Genomic DNA, 20709 nt, shown 5'->3' with positions numbered 1-20709 from the left:
CAAAACCCTCATCGATTTCGCGATTCTACAGCTCACCAATCAAGGCCATTTCAACATAACGAAACGAACATCGTCTTCCACAGCGCGAGTCGACGTCGGAACGTGAGAGAAGAGTCTTATATCGCTATATCGTTATCTTATATCCTTGCGTGTCTTATATCGCTATATCGTTTTGCGCTCATTGTCTTTACTCGACGGCTTAAATCAGATTTCCGATGCATCGCCTTGAATGAAAGTCGCTGTATCGTTTTGCCGATATATGCGTTAAATCGATATATCTCGATAAATCGATTTATAGCCCAGTCCTATTTATAGCTAGTTATAAATTTTTTTTTTTTTGAATTTTAGATCCAATCTGGCAATGGGGATGTAACAATTACAAATGATGGCGCTACTATCTTGAAGCAGATGCAGGTGTTGCATCCCTCAGCGAGAATGGTGAGAAATAGTGATTTAGTTCTATTTTTTCTGACTTTTTAAAATTGCATTTTTTTTTTGTTTTAAGACTTGTAACCTTTGTCATTGTTAGTTGGTAATGGGCCACAAAATAAAGACTCAAGGAGCCAATATAAAAATAATGCGGTAATTATAAATGTGCAAGGAATACTTATGAAAGTAATGTGAATAATTTTAGAAGTCTGTAGATAATCTTTTGCTTCTGTGCAGATAATAATAATAATTAATGTGAATAAATTTAAACAGTTAAACTTATTAAATTACAAAAGCAAATTATGGTTAATTTGTATTGGGATTGACATACAACAAAAAAGATAACTGAAATTTACATTCATCCTAAAAGTTAACTTTCTTTATTATTCAAGAAACAAAATTTATTACTAATACAGTATCAAATTGTGGTGGTTATTGTGAGAATTGTGAAATTATTCTTTTCATTTATCTTTTCTTTTCTTATTCTATTCTTATTTATCTTATTCTTTTCATTTATCTATCATTATCTTATCGCATACATACTTTTATTATTTAATTTTTAATTTAATTATTTATTTTTTAATTTAATTATTTATAATTTAATATTTTCTACACCGAAATTTAGGTTTCTGGCAGTAATTTTCTAAACAAGAAAAGTTAAATGTTGGAATAATTCAAGAACATAATTGATTGATCACTTATAATTTTAAATGCATGTTTATTTAAAAAATATTTCATATTTATGCTAGCTAATCCTCGCACCAAACTTTTGGGTTTTTGCAATTGTCAAAAAGGGTTTGACATGATAGTTAAAACTGTCAATTGTCAAAAACTTGTCTACTCTGATATATGCATCCCAGTCTAGAAAATAATTATTAGCCATTATAACTATAAATAAAAATGCAAGTGTTCAACCAATTATAATTACAGATAATTCTAATGCGATTGTAATGTGTAACAAAATTAATTCAGTAATTAGTTCAGCTATCAGTTAATTTGTTTCCGTTTAATACTTTTAAAATTTAGTTAATTTTCTAGAATTAATTTGAATTCCTTAGTGCCCAATCTACTTCAAAATGACTTTTTAGACAATTTAGACGCAGAATTATTATTAAGTTACTTTTAACACAAAGAATGACCAGTGAAAAGAAAAAAGTGGTCATTAACAAATTTACCTCCAATGGCCACTAAGCAGGGTTGGGTTTTTGACGTCAAAAAGTGGTTTTTGACATGACAAGGGTATAATACTGGTTTAAACCGTCAAAAACCTCTCNCCACGTGTTTACCGTAGGTAAGGTTTTTATACGCTAATGTAATATGGATAAATACCTAGAAAGGCAAAATCTTCTATGATGATGTAGCAAAAATATTAAATGCTTTAAAAAATAGAAGACGTTAAAAATGTATTATAACAAACAAAAAAAGGATTTTTTTTCAAGTCTATTTGTGTTTTTTTTAGTTTTTAGAAATCTCACTTAACTTTCTGAAATCTCACCCTGTTTTTGAGAAAGGGTGAGAAATTCTCACCCATTTTTTTTCTATGATGAAAACACTGATTACAGATAATTCTAATGCAATTGTAATGTGTAACAAAATTAATTCAGTAATTAGTTCAGCTGTCAGTTAATTTGTTTCCGTTCAATACTTTTAAAATTTAGTTAATTTTCTAGAATTAATTTGAATTCCTTAGTGCGCAATCTACTTCAAAATGACTTTTTAGACAATTTAGACGCAAAATTATTATTAAGTTACTTTTAACAGAAAAAATGACCAGTGAAAAGAAAAAAATGGTCGTTAACAAATTTACCTCCAATGGCCGCTAAGTAAATGTCCCAGTCTTGTCTTTTAGTTTTTAATCATTTATTTTATTTATAATTTCTTATTTGTAACAGAATTTAATGTTGTGTCTCCGATGTTGAAGCCTTTCTTAGGAAAAACTCTTCCTTTTCAGTTGAATTAAATTCATTAGAATATTTAGCTTGAATAAAAACAGCTAATGATTTTATTTTTTCAGCAATTAGTTTCTAATAATCATATCATAATTTTGACCATTTTAGTTAGTTTTATTAAGCACCTTATTAATCTATTTTATTAACCTAATTTATTTAGCACCTTATTAATCTATTTTATTAGTGGTTGGATTGTAATGCATAGTAAAAAATAATGATATTTTGCCAACCCTAATTATTATTGTTTTTTAACCTCCAATAAAGTATGAATTAGAAATAAAAAAGTATTTTTTATTTGATGCAGCTGGTTGATTTGTCAAAAGCTCAAGATATTGAAGCTGGTGATGGAACAACATCGGTTGTTGTTATAGCTGGTAGTCTATTAGATGCTGCTGCTAAGCTCTTAGACAGAGGTATAAAGCTTTTTAAATTATTAAATGTTTGTTTCAACTGTATTTTCATTCAAAATTATGTTTTTTAAAATTTAAGATTGCCACGTTTTATTTCTTTATGGCTATGAATTACTAAAATAGAATAAAAATTTGTTTTATTAGCTTGTTTATTATAAATTTGTTTCATTAGATTGTTTTTTTTATATAAAAGAGACTAGTCTGTGGAATAAAGTCAGTTTCTGTGATAACAAAGCTGCTAATTCTCTTAAATGGTCTCTATTCTATTACTTCGTTCATTGAAGTCTTCTCTTTCTTCACTGATAATTTTAAAATCAAACTTTCTTCAAATTTTATCAAGAAAATTTGGTTTAGTTTACTATTAGCTTAATTAACTAATGCCATAGATTGCAGGATGAAACTCAGTACACATACAGGCTGAGCATTCTATTGAATTGAATGAACCTATGCATTTAATTCACTGTTGAAAGAAAATTTGACAATCTCCATCCTCTCTCTCTCTTTTTTTTAAAGATTTCTTTGTTATTAACCATAAAGATTATTCTTATGTGATCTTATTGTAAGCCATTTTTTGTTTTTCTACTTCTCATGACTTTCTCCCTGCACCAGGCTAATCAGAAAATAGCAGCCTCATGGTGCGTGACGTTTTTTAAAAAATTGCTTAATTGTGCTTATTTTCGTTTTTTAAAAACTTAAGGTACTTTTTTATGGTGTTTTTAAAAAGTGCTTAATTTTCCTTTTTCAAAAATGATAATTTTTTTTTATTTACCATACCAATTTTTGCTGCATATTATGCAAAAGCGTGGTTTCCTCATTGTTCTGTTCAACGTTTTCTCAATTCATTCAACTGCAATCCATTTTGGTATGCTGTTGGTCCATAACGTATGATAGTGCCAGTCATGTTACATGTTTGGTGAAATACTTGGGAGTGACTACTGAGCTGTGTTCATTGAGATTCTTGCACTCTCATGTGCAACTCTGTTGCATTTTGCAAGATATTCTCAACTTCAGGCTTCATTTTCCACCCTCTGAAATAAAACCAAAAAATCTCTCGATCTTTCTATGGTGGCTAATATAATCGAAAAGAGTTATTTGTCAAAAACTGGTAATTTTATCATGATCATGTAAAGTCTATAAAAATTATTTTGCAATTTGTTAATGTATATAGTGCTTAAAATTATTTTTGAGTGCTTAAAAAGTACTTTAAATGTGCTTATTTTTTGTTGAGAGATTTGGCTGTGCACCCTGTTCAAGCCATTTGTTGTTTTTCTACCTCACATGCCTTTCTTCCTGCATCAGCCTGAGCAGCTTCATCGCAAAATTTTTACTGTAGTAGCATTTTTCCCAACATGTGAATGAAGTCTCTGGACTTAATACATTTATCATTCAAGCTTGTTCCAATGGTTTAGGAGCATTGTTTTCTTCTGACAAAATGAACAAAAAGTTTTAGTAATTTTTTTTTTAAGTTCTTCAAAAGTCATTGGGACGCAACCCTAGCAACAATTTTATCTTCATTCCACTTGGGCTGAATATAGATCCTATATGAACATGCAGCGAGGGGTCAATATAGAGCCTATATTGGCTGAAAAATGAATGTAAAATGGGTGAATCTGACACTTCTATATAGGGCATATATTGGTTTTAATGTGGCTGTAAAATATCAGGTGAATCTGACAATTCTATATAATACCAATGTCTGAAAAATAACGGCCTTTTGTACCCTTATTGAGCCAACATTCGTGAATATTGATGATCCAATGAGTTATTTTGCTACAATAGGTTGTTCTTCACCCTCTTTTTCTGAATGCCTTTCTGCTCCCATCCAAAGAAATCTCAAATTATTTCATGGGCAATTTTGAAAATCTTTTTCTGAGATGAATGGCCCTAAAAGAATTTAAAAATAGCCATTAAAGAAAACGGATCAATTTAAACAGGTTAGGAGTGTGATGACTTTTATGATTAAAACAGGTCATGATTATCCTGCTGCTCTTATCCACTGAATCTATGGCTTGCCAATGACTTAAAGTGCCTGTTATGTGTCTTCAAAATCATATATACCGAATAACAAGGCTCCCACGGATAAGGAAGAACAGGGAAAACCCGGAATTGTCTGAGAATTTTATTTTAACTCAAAAAAGCAGGCAACAGTCAGGGAAAGTTGCATTTTTTTACAAAAAACCTGGAAAATTCCTATATCATACCTGGAAAATAACCAATCTTAGAGTTATCAGTTATTGAGATTCAGAGTTAAATAATTCTAACATCCATTACAATTACAGTGGAACCTGTCTAAATTGACCACCCTCGGGACCAAGTCAAATGGCCACTATATAGAGGTGGTCACTTTATGAAGAGTCTTTAAAAAGGACTCTTTAAATAAAACTTGCAGAAAATGGTCACCTTACTCAGATTCTCACTTTACCCAGGTGGTCACTTTTACAGGTTGCACTGTATTTTATAAAATTCCTCTTTTTAGTGAAACTTTTCCATGTTCCCCATTTTAGTTTTTGCTCACAAAATGCAATATTTGACATTTAAAATATTAAAAAAATAAAAGTTTTCTGATGAAAAATTACATGATATAGATAAAATATGGTATGGATTTTTATTGCCTGATATACCTGGAAAAGTCAAGGATTTATTTTTCTTCTGAAATTGAGAGGGAACCCTGAAATACTTTCAAACATGCTTTTTTTCTGGCTTAGATCACATCTAGATTTACAGAAATAGCTTTTTCAAAGAGGCCAAATGATATTACAGCCAGGTGAAGGGTCAAGCAGGTAAGGAAGCGAAAACTTATAAAGTTCAAACCTTTTTTCTTTGTATATTATGGAGTTTAAACCTTTTTTCTTTGTATATTGACAAGTTGTTATATAAATATTGTTTCATGCATATTTTTATTTTCAGGTATTCACCCAACTACCATATCAGAATCATTTCAACTTGGTGCCCAGCAAGCAGTCGAGATTTTGAATGGGATGGCTATACCTGTTGAACTAAATGATAGAGAAAGTCTGCTTAAAAGTGCTACAACTGCTCTCAGTTCTAAAGTGAGTTTTTGAAGTCTTTCACTAAAAAATTTTCCCTTTTGATCCACTTTTAAAGGGTCTAAAATATCCCATTTTAAAAATTCATTTTATTAACTAGTCTAAGCAACTCTAATAAGATTTTTAAAAAAAAAGTTTGTCTGTCATAGTTTGAGTTTTCGTGATATGTGAACTATAAGAAAATTGATTGTCGAAGAAGGATAAATTTGCTTTATACATCTTATAGTGGAATATTATAATTATTTTCTTTTGGATTCCTAATATTCTTTTCCCCCTCTTATTTATACAGAGCTCCAATTAGTCAATAAAAACGAGGAAAAAAATGGGATTGTCTGGTAATTTGATTTTGGTTCTGAAAAAGACTATTTTGATAAAGTGGTGTTTTTTTCCTACAAAAAACTGGGAAACCCACAAAAAATACCTGGAAAGTAACCAATCTTGTAATCGTTTCAATTATTTAGTTACTGAGATTCAAGTTAACTGTTACTATTATTCATTGCAAAAATAATTTTTGTTTCTTTTTTTGGTATAAAAATTTATGTTTAACAATCCAAATGAAAAAAAATTCATGGCTTTCCTATTAAAAGTTACACTCTATAGATCAAATATGGTTTGGAATTATGTTGAAATTTTCCTCTGAAAATACGTGGAAACCCTGTTGGTTAATTTTTTTTAAGGTACTAAATGGCCTTTTATTTTTATCTTTTTTATAGTAGCTTAAAAAACATATTTGCAATCTAAATATCATTCAAAATAAGTCATAAATTATATCAGACTGTTAAAATATCTTCATAATGCATGCAAATACAAGATTATAAATTGTTGATAAAAAAAATAAAAAAATTTGTTATTATTAACTACTGATGAAGAAATTAAAATAACCATCACAAAATAAATTTGTTGCGGGTTCCCACAGCCTTGAAAAAACCTTGAAAAGTACTTGAATTTCATTTTGATTTTCAAGGGCCCCTAGAAGTACTTGCAAATAATGTTATTAGCATTGCTTAAGAAAAATTTCATCATCAATAACTATTTTTTACAGATTTATGTACATAATATAAAGCAACTTCCATTTTCTTTCAATTATAAGATTTTTAAAATGTCATTTCAAGAGTGGTGTAAGTATTTAAATCTTATAATAATAAAGTAATTGAAGTTAATCGGAACTTATTTTAACGCAGCAATGTATTTACAATAAATTTTGAAAGTCTAGAATTTTTCACAATTGCATAAGAGCTTTTGTGTTTAGAACTTTTTAATTTTTAAAAATGGATTGTTTATTGTAATTATTTTCTTTTCAGATTGTTTCCCAGCATTCAATGCTCTTGGCTCCACTTGCTGTCGATGCTGTAATGAAAGTGATTGATCCAACTGTTGATACAAATGTTAATTTGAAAGATATTAAGATAATGAAACAGCTTGGGTTTGTATTTCATAAATACTATAGATTCTTTTTATTAAGATAACAGTGCACAGGTGGGTGACCTTAGATCAACCAGCGAGTGCATAATATCAGTCCTCGTTAAACTTATTCTGTAAAGTGCTCAGTTTTGTGCGCTGGTTGTCTAGCTACTTAAGTAAGGGGGCCACCCCCTCTGGGAAGGAACAAAATTCCAAAAAGATTAAAATTTTAATCTTTTTTTTTTTTTTTTAGAAAAATATAGCTGTTTAAAATAATCTTATTTAATTTTGATTTTACAATATAGGCGAAAAATTTGATTCTTTATATTAAATTCTGAGTTATCAATTGGATGTAAAATTGCTCAAGTAAACAATTGCTGCAACGCTTGCAACTATTGTCACTATTTTCACAAAAAACAGCTAAACAGAGTGCTTACAAAAGACTGGCAATATGAAAATTTTAGAATTTAAAGCATGCAGAAATTTTTGAGGGGGAAAAAATTTACTGCGACCAATATGAATTTGGAGAAGTTTCAAATCAAGTGTGTCAGGCAGTGATCTCTTGAAATCAAAATTCCAGTATAATATTGTTTTGAAAATGTTGAAATTAAAGAAAAAGAGATTGCTAAATATATATATATATATAATCTTAATATGTGTACTTAATTTAGTTTTAGAAATTCAAGTGCGTCAATAAGAGATTATTCCAATTCAAAATATAGGAAAATAACTACATAAAAAATTAAAAATAAAAGGAAGTTAAAGAAAATCTGAAAAATATCAATCAGTAGGATAGAATTATTGTGGTTCATGCATGTCTCCAAATAGATTATCCAATGCAACATTATCCAACTGAGCAATGCTCAAATTGGATAATCTTGCCTGTATTACAAATATTGGAATGAGATACGTAGAAGTTTCAATTAAAGTAAAAATCATTAGAAAACGATATAGATTAACAATGAAATCTGTATTGCTATTGTTGCTACTTGATCTCAATTAAGTTATTTAATTTTTTTAATATTTTATTTTGCTTTTTTTTTTTTTTAAAAAAAATTATGTATTAAGATAGGTACACACATGTAAATAATTTGTTATATATTTGTCTCATTTATTGTTTCATCGATAGTCTTATAATTCAAGATTTATCTCCTCTTTTGCCCCTAAAGTATAAATATATAGCATATCTAAATATAGATAAATGTGTATAAATATATTGAAATAATTTTATTTTGCACTTGCACTGCCGTCTTGTTTGCAGTAATTTTTAATTTGATGTATTACTATTATTTATTTCTTAGGTATATTTTCTATTGTTTTAATACTCTGCCTTTTTGATGCTTTCTTTTCTACAGAGGCACTGTGGATGATATAGAACTCATTGATGGGCTTCTATTCAAGCAAAGGAGTGCTGGTCTTGGTGGTGTTACTAAAATAGAGAAAGCAAAAATTGGACTTATTCAATTCTGTGTGTCTCCTCCTAAAACCAACGTGAGAATTATTATTATTTTTAATTAATATTATATTGTGTTTCCCTGAAACGTTTAGATAAAAAAATGTTTAAGGAGTAGATTAATCTATTTAGAGTTACAAAATATCCCATAGAAACTACTTAGATTATTGTGATACTAAGTTTTTTGAAAATAATACAGGGGTGAGAGAATCCTCTGCTTTTCCTCTTTCTTATTCTTACCCGACTTCTGATTTTTTTTAATTTTTTTTATCCATTCTCTACTGTTATCTGAACAAATGATTTGATATAACAGAAGCATAGCTGCCAACTCTATTGGGTTTTGCCAGTTTCTCCTGGTCTACTGGTTTAATTAAAATTCTCCTAGTTTTTGTTCATTTTAGGAAATTCCCTAAAATTAAGTAGGTTTCCTAAAAAAAATCCCTATTTCAATAGAATTTTTTGTGCAGATTAATGCCTGCTTTAATATTTAAATAAGCATTACTAATGCATAATAAGTAATACTAATAGAAATCAGTTCAAAACTCTTTTTGTTCTAAAATGTTCAGTTTATTTCAATTCAGAACTTTCTTTTTAAATTAATTAAAATGATCTTTTAGCTATCTTTGATGCCTATTAATATTTGAAATTATGAGTAAACATAATATTTCAAGTATGTTTAATGTCAATCACAACTGGAAAATATTTCAGTTTTTCTAATTTGATGGCTATAAAAATTCCCTATGTGTAAAATATTTAGTACATAATCATGTACAGTATCGTGAAATTCATATTATTTCGTAAAATCTACTGGATTCTTTCCTATCCATGTTGGCAGCTATGCAGAAGTGAATAATGAAAGAATAATCGGAATTAAGCTTACCTACTCTTGAACTTAGATTGTAGAGTATACTTTTGATTGTTTTACCCAAAATATTGTTACTAATTTCCGTTTTTTTTTTTTTTTGTGTGTGTGTGTGCGTGTGTTATAATGAATAAACTGCTTAATGCGAAATTCTAAATTACTTGGCCAGCTGGAATATAATAAATCCTCAGTAAACAATATTGATTTAATATTAACAGGATCCTCAGTAAAAACTCCCCTTGCTATTTGTCTGTGCCCTTGGCGGTGACCATGGTAACGAGATATAACTATTTCAAGAAGGGGTGTGGGGTCACTGTTTTGGACAGATTTTGGCTAGAGTCGGCATTAGACGGAAAAAGTTTTTCTTCTGTCTAGTGTGTTAGCCTTAGAGTGAAATGTTTCTTGTGCCTTTTAATATTGGTTCTTGGTACATATAAGTATGTATGTTGAATTTTAAAGTACAATTGAAATTATATTAATTGAAATCATAAAAATTTTATTCTTAAAATCTTGGGGAATTTAGTTATGCTCGAAGAGTTGTCACTGATGTGATCTTGATTTACTTGTGAATGTGTTAACAAGGTTTGTTTGTTGTTTTTCAGATGGACAATAGAGTAGTGGTTTCTGATTACACCCAGATGGACAGAGTGTTGAGAGAAGAGCGTACCTATCTCTTAAATATAGTGAAACAAGTTAAGAAGGCCGGCTGTAATGTATTACTGATTCAGAAGTCTATACTTAGGTAAGTATTACTACTTTTAAAAAAATTATCATTTTCACAAGTTTCTGTACGTTTAAGTACAAAATTATAAAAAGTACTTGGAAATACATAAAACCTGTCTTTCATTTTCATGAGATTTGCATAAATATTAGCCACAAGCAAAACAAGTATATTATTAAGGTTGTAATATCTGTTGCATGTATAGTATATACACTCCCAGGAAAATTAGTTTTTAATGGTTGAATTTTTTGCCAATCTTATCAATCAAACAATATCTCTAACTTTTACCATTCCAATTTTTTCGTTTCTAATACTGAAACAAAACAATAAATATTTGTTATAATAATAAAGCATTAAATAATGTAAGGAATGGGGGTGGGGTATTAATAAAATAGTTTAATTTTAATATCGGAACTTAATAAAAAGGGAAACTCTAAATGGCTTAATATAAGATATTACCTTCTTGGTTACAACAACAGTATAGTGAAATTATTATTTTTTCATTATTATTATAAGAATTTTTAAGACTGCAAGTCCATTTTTCTTCCTGAAATTCACTTTTTTGATAAATTATTGATTATGAAAATTTAAGACAATTTGTGGTTTTAAGTTAAATATTTTGGCAAACACATATAAAAACTGATGACTTGATAACAGTTGTTGAAATTCTAACATAAAATTTTAAATTTTAGGGATGCTATTTCAGACTTAGCTCTTCACTTTTTTGCTAAAATGAAAATTATGGTTATAAAAGATATTGAAAGAGAAGATATTGAATTTGTTTGCAAAGTAAGTATTGAAGTAAAAATATCTTCTTAGGTTATCATTGTTTTAGCACATTTTAAAAAAATGCCACTTTAATGAAACTGCTCAATCCATTAGATGCAATTGTAACTTAATTTTTTTGTTTAAAAAAAAATAATTGTTTTGATTTAATTTTACCTTACTGGTTTTTCTTAACAAAATGTATGTTTAAATTGAAAAGGTATTTGTGCATCAAATTAGTCATTAATCTGCATCTATTTTTTATCTGTTAAAAATCTTCAAACAATAATAAAAAGATAAAACAGATTGTGGAAGTGTACCATTAGAGATAATAATGGGAATTATCTCTTAGAGTGAAAAACAATAATTTCGTCATTTTCAGATTGCATAACTCGTTTATTGACTCTGAAGATTTGGTTAATGAAGCTTTCATGTTGCTATTTTCTTGCTAATGGCTAGTTTATATAATTGTCCTGATTTTCAATACCTGTATTAATCTTCCTTTTTTCTGAATGTTTGAAATGTGATGTTAGAAACAAAATAATCTCATAGTTATGAATGAAATAAAGTTATTAATAACAATGAAAATCTCTAGCAATAGCTGACAAAAATGTTATTGTCAATCCACGTGGGACTGCGGGGGAATTTTCAATAATTGGGTGTGAAATGTGTGATTCAAAGTTTGCCGAACCAATTAATATTGAAAACATTAGGATTTTTGAAAACAAGTGAAAGTGCATTTTTATAACTTGTAAAAAGGATTGACGGTATATTACTAATTAATATAAAAATATTACTAATTAAAGTGTGTGATTCAGAATTTGGTATGTCTTAATGGCATATTAAAATATCGAGATTTTAAAAGCTGTATGGAAGTCTGTGACAAAAGCTACGAAAATAGCTCAGCCATGCAAACCAAGTGGTTTTATACGTTGTTGATTGAAATTGGTGTTAATTATCATTTTTTGTTGAATAAAGATATTTTGATGTTTATTTACCTTAAAAGCCTATTATCTGGAATAATTTATATTTCGCACGTGCGAACGATTTGAGATCTGGGACTTTCCGCTGTTTTTAAAATGTATTATGCGAGTAACACTTGTGAATCATACTGAATTATTTTCTTATTTCGATAGACTTTTTTTTAAAGTTCAAAGATATAATTTTTTTATGTTTGTTATTTACTGAAACATGTCTTCTTTGTGTAGAAGAGTGTTTAAAATTGTTTTCCTTTTCCAGAGTTTAAATTGCAGGCCAATTGCTAGTTTAGATCATTTTGTTCCTGAGGCTCTAGGATCAGCTGAATTAGTTCAAGAATTTTCTGCTGGTGGTGTTAAATATGTTAAGGTATAGCATCTCATTTTGACTTATTGTAACAGTAGTATCAATGATGTGATCCTTTTTTTTTCTTCTTCTCCTATTCATTTTTTATGCCAATTACATAATTTATTTATAAAATGTTGTACATATTTAGCAACCTCTATCAATCATATTTGCTTATTAACTACTTTTTCCTTATCCTTAAAGTAATAAAAATTTTATATTTGAATTGAATACATTTTTTAAAAAAAAAATATTTTGTTCTGTAATTCTTAGTTTTTCATTAGTGTCATAATCATTTTTTTCATTGTAGACATTCTGAAAAAAAAATCTGGAAATATGCTTGACAATTATTTAAGTTTCAAACATTAGCTCCATTTTAGAAAAAAATAATATACTTTTATTTATTTATTTTTTATGATGCAATTATGTAGGTAATCAATTATTAAAGCAAGCTGATTGAGTCTTAAATTTAAAAAAGCTTCTATTAAAATTTTTAGTTAATGTGTTTAAGTAATTACATATAATTTTTTCTGATGTAGATTTTTAAAATAATATGCTTTTAAAATATTGCTAATGAAGTAAAAGAAATTATAATAATATTTGAAAAAATAATTTTTTTAAGACGCAATACTGAAATTGTAATTTAAGTTAAAATGTTTATTTATTTTTAAAATTATTTAAGGTATTATCAATGACCTCAGACTAAATGCATACTTCTATTTATTAATTCTTTATTTTATTAGACTTAATTTTTAAGACTTAATTATTTCTGCTGTTGTTTTGAATAATTTTAATTTAGTTCTCTTTTCAAAATTTATCTTATGTATAAAAAAATAGAAATTAAGAGAGAGAAGCTTTTAATTTTTTACATCTGTCCAATTAATAAAAATAAATAAATAAGAAGCATGTTTTTATTTGTATTATACTTTTAATTGAAATTTATTTTTAAAATCTTATGCTCAGTAAGATCTTTAAAAATAAACTTGTACAAGGTTGAAATCTTATTACGCTTTTATAGTTCAAGTTGGATTTCGTTATATAAAATAATAAGGGTATATATATATTTTATACTGATTATATTTACGAGGTACCTAGTTGTACAAATTTTCTTGATTTAAAAAAAAATTGTCCTGATTTCATTCTGACTTTTAATGGGTTCAGAACATCCATTTTCCATACATACATACAAATGTAGATTTTTGAAAATCAAATCCGACAATCAAAAAATTTTCATTTTCAATAGCTCCAATGTAGAAACTGTCTATTTATTATATGCATGGTTATGGCATACAGCCTCGCCAACTGGATTTATTGTTTAAATCTTTAATGAACTTCAATCATTCTATGAAGAAGAAACTCAATTGACAATTTTTCATGCATTTATTATTTGTTTTTAGCAAAGGCTGGGAAGGCTGTTGGATGGACTATTATAGTTTCACAATTATTAATTTGTCTCTTTCGTTTAATTTTTAAATAAATATTGATACTTATCAAGAATACAGTATTCGTTTCACAGAATTTTTAATTGATGAATTGAGTGATTATCCACTAAAATTACTTTTGTATAAAAATTCTATTTGGCATATGTACTGTTTCCATTTCAAGAAAATAGGAGCTTCATCTTAAAGTTATTTGGTTAAGGAAATCTTAAATTCAGTTGCAAATTTTTTGTTAAATATTGATTTTATGGAATATTAACTAATTGACATGAAACTATATATGTTGTACAGCATTGATAAAATTTTACAGGAAACTGTGAAACTTCTGATTCTGAACAAAATAATTTTGAAATTATATATTTTATTATTATTTTGCTATAAAATTTACATTTATTTCTTTTAAAGTAGAGCAAAATATACAATTTTTTAGTTTTGTGTTTACTCTTTTAAAAGTGGTAAAGTCTGAGTAGGTGCATATTGTTCCCAAAAATGCTCTGATTTTTCATGATTTTTTCTTTGATTAATCCTGATATTTTTCTTTTCCACTACAAAGCCTGTATTTATTACAATTTTTATTTTTAAAAAAATTATTTAAGCGAATCCTTAATATTAATAGTCCTGAGACACCCCTGTATATATTTTTTATAGACCCTGTATATATATTTTTTAGAGGTTTCTATTTTTTTCACTTTTGGTATTGTCACTTATCAATGTGTTAAATATATGGGTATGCCTTCTTTTTTTTAACCAATTTTGTGGCTATTTCACACTTTTTTGCCTCACTATTTCTTGACAATATATAATATTTTTAATTAAGCTTATTTGAGTGATTGCTATTTTGTCATTATACTACATTTTAAAAAAATATATGTATTTTATCTTATTCATTTCGATACGCTGAACAAGTGTCATCTATTTTATGAAGATTTTATTTCCTATGGGTGTTTTTAGGCAAATATTTTGATAGGTTTCTTCTATTGGAGTTTTGTATTTTATTGAATTTGTTTTTTGCTTGAACAGGTTACTGGTGTAGCTAATCCTGGTAAAACTGTGACACTCTTCTTAAGAGGATCAAACAATTTAGTTTTAGAAGAAGCTGACAGGTCACTTCATGATGCTTTATGCGTCATACGATGCCTTGTTAAGAAAAAGTAAGCTATCTCTCCCCTGTCTCATTCTTTAAATATGTGTGTTTTAACAGAGTAAAAAAAATCCTTTTAAAGTTTTCACCATAGAATATCGTGTGATAAACATGGATTTCACATTCATATATATAGTTAAGTTTATTTATCAATAATCAAAATATAACTTTATAAGGAAATATATGTTCTCATAGTTAGGGTACATGTCAGGGATAAAAATCCTGCTTTTTTCTGTTAATTTTTACTTTTTCATTATTTCTACCTATCTGACTTCAGATTTTTTTGATAAATTTTTAACTGATTTTTTAAATTTTGATTTTTTTTTCCTTGTCCCACATTAAAATATTACTGAAGCTAGGAATCACTTGCTCGATTTCAGAATCTACAAAGTTCTTGCATTTTGAGAAAATAGCCCATTTGAACTGAAATTGTCACTACTAGATTAAGTAAAAATATTATATCAAAAAAAAATTTTTTTTTTGAATTTCATATAATATATTATATCAAAAAAGATTTGAAAACTATGAGAAAATCCTAAGCAATAACTGTTGAAAATGTGATCAACAAAACATGGGGACAACAAATCTTCGTTAATCGAGTGCATCACAAAGCTAATATTCAAATTTTTCTGTAGCTTTAAAAATTTGGACCTTAAAAACCTTGTGAAAATACGCGGCAATAAGAGAGTCTGCCAATCATGATGTTTGAAATAAAACAATAAGTGCTTATAATTCAATCAAAAATACAAAGCATCTAAGTGTAATGGAAATTATATTAACAATATGTATTGTTCAATTTTAAACCTAATCGAATGAGTGTCTTAAGTTGTTGAGCTACGTTAATTTAAAGTTGTGAAAATTTATTCAATGCAAAATTTAATTAATGAATTTAGTTTCATTAAATTCAAACTTATAAGATTCCTAAAAAGTCCCCTTAAGTCTAACATATCCTTTATATACATTATATGTGTCAGGGGGTGCAAAAACTGGGTTTGTTTCTGGCACTGTAAACCCTAACTACGGCTTTTACTCGTATTAGGTTGAATATTGGTTGTGTTACTGAATAGGGATGAGTTGATTGTCTCAAAAAACGCATCCAAAATAAATAATAGTTACAAAGTACTCTGGAAAAAAAAGGATTGCTCCAAACGCTTGCTTCATGCTCTTCTAACCAAAATATTCATTTGAAATGTTTTAAATGGAGTTAAGTTGCTTCTTAAAAAATTTAAGTTGAACTTCTTATCTCAAAAAAGTTATGGAAAAAATTTATTTGGTCAATTTTAAGTTCATGATATAAATAACTTCAAGGGCAGCATAGTTAAGCAGATTTTATTAGGTCAAAGTTGTTAAGTCTACTTGAATATTTAGATGGTATTTTTCATATTTCACTTCATTTTATTTTTAAAAAAAGCAATGGCGTCGGATGTAAATATAATTATTAATCTACAATAAAAATATTTATTTTTAAAATCACAATATATTATACAAATGAGACATAGACTCTTGTTTTTTTTAAAAAAAAAAAGAATAAATTTTTTTTACATTAAATCTTCTTGCCACAGTACAATTAATGATGCATTTTGGTGTTGAACTTAAAATATCAAAAGTGCATCTTAAAAATTTTTTTCTAAATCAAAATGTAGATTTTTACTCATTAGTTCTTGGTAACCTGTCTTGAAACACTTTACTATAATTATTATTTATTCCATTCTATTAATTGGTGGAAATTTTCAAATGAAAACTTAGTGCTTCTCTTACTGTGGCTAAAAATTTCCAATGACGCAGCCCTTCATTGAAAACTGATATAAATAAGTTACTAAATCTTCTGTGTTTTAACTTGAAAAAAATAACTTTATTGCTTAAAAATATTTATTTTAAAATTTCGGTTATCTGCTTGATTTTATTGTGGAATTGCACTATGTGGTTTTACCAGGCATGTTTACTCATGAAACATCAATAATCCAGTACATAAAAAGTGCATTTCTCGCACAGATCTACTTGAATATTTAAGAGATCGAAAAGTATGATTTTCAAAGGAATTGCTTTGTCTAGCTGAATAATTGGATATTCAACCTAATTATTTGCTCTCGGAATGATGGGATATTCAATCTAATTATTTGGTGTAGCTGAATATTTGTTTGGCCAAATAATTTAATGTGACATCATAGCTAACTTTTTGCATGGGTGGCAAAATATTAATGACATATATTTTTAACAGGGCTCTGATTGCTGGTGGTGGTGCTCCTGAAATTGAACTCTCTTTAAGACTTGCAGAGTATTCGAGGACCCTTTCAGGGATGCAGTCCTATTGTATAAGAGCGTATGCAGATGCCTTTGATATCATTCCCTACACTCTGGCTGAGAATGCAGGGTTGAATGCAATTGCCACTGTCACAGAACTTAGAAACAGGCACGCTAATGGTGAAAAGAATGCAGGAATAAATGTTCGCAAAGTAAGTATTGTTTTTGTAATAATGTCAAAAACGTAACTGACATTCAAAAAAGGCTTGTTATAATAACATTATATCAAAACATGAAATTTAAAAATCATGTAGATTTGCAAGGAGATCGACGGAGTGTATTGTACATGTTAAGGCTAAACTTCTTTTGACACCAATTTGCAAAGGGCGGCCAACCCTGCTTGCTTTTTGATCTTAACTGCACACATTTTGTAAAAATAAACTGCCATTCCATAAAAATGCTGCCTTTTTATTCAGATTCCATTTTGAAAAAAAATTAATTCACTGTTTAAATAACAATTACACACTGTTAAAATTATCTGTATTTAGAGATTTAATTCTAATTACTGTTACAAATATTTACTTAGTTTAGATACTTCTTAACTGGTTAGAATTTCATAATGATCTTTTTTCAGTGGGGGGGATATTAATACATGTTTAAAGTGATTTTAAAACTATTTTTAAACTTTTTTTAATGCACCTTTAAATGTTCATTTTCTCATAATTTTCAGTTTAAATTATTGAAAAAAATCTTTCATGCTATTTATAAATTCATCATTTTTTTAATTTACTTATTTTGAAAATAAAAATATGCTCGGAGATTGCCTTTTAGCATGCCGATGCTACATTAATACATGTTTAAAGTGATTTTAAAACTATTTTTAAACTTTTTTTAATGCACCTTTAAATGTTCATTTTCTCATGATTTTCAGTTTAAATTATTGAAAAAAATCTTTCATGCTATTTATAAATTTATCATTTTTTTAATTTACTTATTTTGAAAATAAAAATATAAAGAATCTCACAAATCATATCANTGCCTTTTAGCATGCCTTTAATTATTTTTATAAACTACAAATTTTTCTCTTATTTTGATAATGGGAAAATTACTTTTTGAAATATACCCATAAAATAATATAAGAGAGTAGTTTAAAAAAAAATTTGAGGATAAAATTTAGCTATTTCATAATATTATGCATTTCGATAAATTATTACACTGTTCATAACTAAAAAGTATATCTAAATTTATTTGCAGGGCTCTGTTACAAATATTCTAGAAGAGAATGTAGTTCAGCCCCTTCTCGTTAGTGTGAGTGCTGTCACCTTGGCCTCAGAGACAGTGGAAACTCTCATGAAGATAGATGATATAGTGAGTTTTTATTTATTCATTTATTTTGATATGAATGACTTGTTGCAAAAACACATATTAAGTCTGTTTACAAACCTTTCTGTATTTAACGGTTCATTTTAAAATTACCTGATTTTAAACAACATTTTGACTGCTGATTGGTATGTGTGAAAATTTTAAATTAATTTTATAGTACTAAATAATAGCTAATAGTACTAAAAAAGTTGTTTTTGTAACTCTTTTTATGGATAATTAAGTGAAATCAGGGTCTGGCAACGGTAGCCTTACAGAATTTAAGATAAAAAGCTGTCACAAAAAATTTATCTTATAGATAGACTCAGAATCTAAATTTACAAAACAAGTCTAAAATTTCAGTGTCTTGAAAGCTGAAAACAATATTTGTTTTATATCTTCAAGCAACATTTGTATACATTGTTGTTAATATTAAATAATAAATTTTTATTAGCTTTTTATCCTAAACTTTTCAATTTTAATGTTTTCATTATTTTATTTTAATTTACACCTTTATCTTATGTTTAGTATTATAGGAAACTGTTAAATTTTGGAAATAATTTACTGTATGTTCTTATATTTATTTATTTATTTTGCTATAAATTTACAATGTTTTGTATTTATTTGCAATTTAAGAACTACAACTATATGAAGAGCAAGTTTTTTATGATTTCTCATTATATTGAAAGCAGGACAGAGCCTTATTTGTACTAATTAACAAAGCTGGTCGAAGAAGACTATTCACAAATTTTGTGTAGATTTCAACAATTTGAAAAAACTGGAGAACTTCCTTATGAAATCAAAGTAATGGTTGTAATAACAAGGTTTTGTGCAGATTTTTCAAATCTCAAACTAATCATTTGTTAAAATTTTTATTGTAAATCCTAAATATCAACAAGTGTTATAACAAAGTTAATATTTGTTACAAAATAATAAAATACCCTTGTTCTTAATTCAAAAATATTTTTTTATAGGTTAATGTTGTGCGGTAAAGAAGATGCTACTCTTTGTAACTACAAATTAATCACTCATATAAACAGACTCTGCTGTGCTTTGTTTTGCTGTTACTCATATAAAAATATTCTGCGTTTAACGTTTCATTCTGTATTGCAATTTCTATACTTTTTTGTGCATTAAAGAAGAACAAATATATATGTGTTTATTCAATTTAGCTATTTTATTTTACATATTGAAGAAATATAAAGATAATATACATGGTAGTCCGACAAATGTTTTTTTTTTTTTTTTTAGTTTTTTTTCTNTAATATACGTGGTAGTCCGACATGTTTTTTTTTTTTTTTTAGTTTTTTTTTCTATGAAGCTATATTGCACTAAGAGTTGTAATTTCTTTCGGAAGAAACTAGAATTCTCCTATGCAATAGATTAGCGTAAGTGTTATAAGTAATTAAATTTGAACAATCAAAACAAATTTCATGTTCTTTATTTTGAGTTTGAAACAGAATTGTAAAATCTGTGTATCATAATGATTATTCATACTTTTTGTATTTGGTGATAAAAATTAGTTCGCTATTTGTAATTATAATAACTTCCTAATCCCTGATTGCACTGAATAGCTAACCTCAGTTAAAATGTGTGAAAGTTGTAACAATAAATTATTTCTAAAGATTTTGCTTGAATAATGTATGAAGAAAACAAGGTTATGATAGAGTTTGAGGATTGCGATATTAAAGGCAGAAATATTTGAGAAAGTTTATATTAAAAAGTGACCCTTTTCCATAAAAATCCCAACATGTAAAATAAAACCCTGAAGTGTAAAAGAAAAATACAAGAAAAATTCAATAAAAAATTACTAATTCACTTAAAAGGGGGAAAATAAGCATGCAAATGTCATCAAAATTAATAAAGATTGTTGCTTATATATATTGATAAGGCATAAATTGCACTAAACAGAGAATTATCTGGCTGTGATATATTAAACTTTTGGAGACATGAAAAGGGAAGACTCTGGTGACGTTTTTTAGTATTATTACGTCTTAAGTCTTATTGTGGAAGAATGCTCGAAGTGATTTTTTTTTTTTTTCCATTTCAACATTTAAATAAATATTAATTTATTTCAGTAAAAAAAAAATTTAATTTTTTTTATCAATGGATTATTTTCTCTAAAGGTAAGTAAGACACATTGTTTCTTACCTTTATTCTGCCATTATT

General features: G+C 27.4%; 1 protein-coding gene across 1 annotated transcript in view; it reads left to right on the top strand.

The window, feature by feature from the left end:
- LOC107447705 (chaperonin containing TCP1 subunit 4) overlaps positions 1-19692 on the top strand; it is a 24858-nt gene extending 5166 nt beyond the window's left edge. Inside the window, exons 3-14 of the mRNA XM_043039570.2 lie at positions 349-438; positions 2683-2791; positions 5696-5838; positions 7137-7258; positions 8592-8727; positions 10154-10293; positions 10965-11061; positions 12277-12384; positions 14820-14950; positions 17159-17393; positions 18436-18549; positions 19515-19692. Coding sequence (XP_042895504.1) covers positions 349-438; positions 2683-2791; positions 5696-5838; positions 7137-7258; positions 8592-8727; positions 10154-10293; positions 10965-11061; positions 12277-12384; positions 14820-14950; positions 17159-17393; positions 18436-18549; positions 19515-19532 — 1443 coding nt within the window. The 3' untranslated portion in view covers positions 19533-19692. The remainder of the gene's footprint in view (positions 1-348; positions 439-2682; positions 2792-5695; positions 5839-7136; positions 7259-8591; positions 8728-10153; positions 10294-10964; positions 11062-12276; positions 12385-14819; positions 14951-17158; positions 17394-18435; positions 18550-19514) is intronic.
- The last annotated feature ends 1017 nt before the right edge of the window (positions 19693-20709 follow it).

The sequence above is a fragment of the Parasteatoda tepidariorum genome, chromosome 9, assembly GCF_043381705.1.
Source record: "Parasteatoda tepidariorum isolate YZ-2023 chromosome 9, CAS_Ptep_4.0, whole genome shotgun sequence".
Taxonomy (NCBI): Eukaryota; Metazoa; Arthropoda; class Arachnida; order Araneae; family Theridiidae; genus Parasteatoda; species Parasteatoda tepidariorum.
The sequence above is the reverse complement of the archived record's forward strand: the minus strand, read 5'-3'. Positions and strand labels throughout refer to the sequence as shown.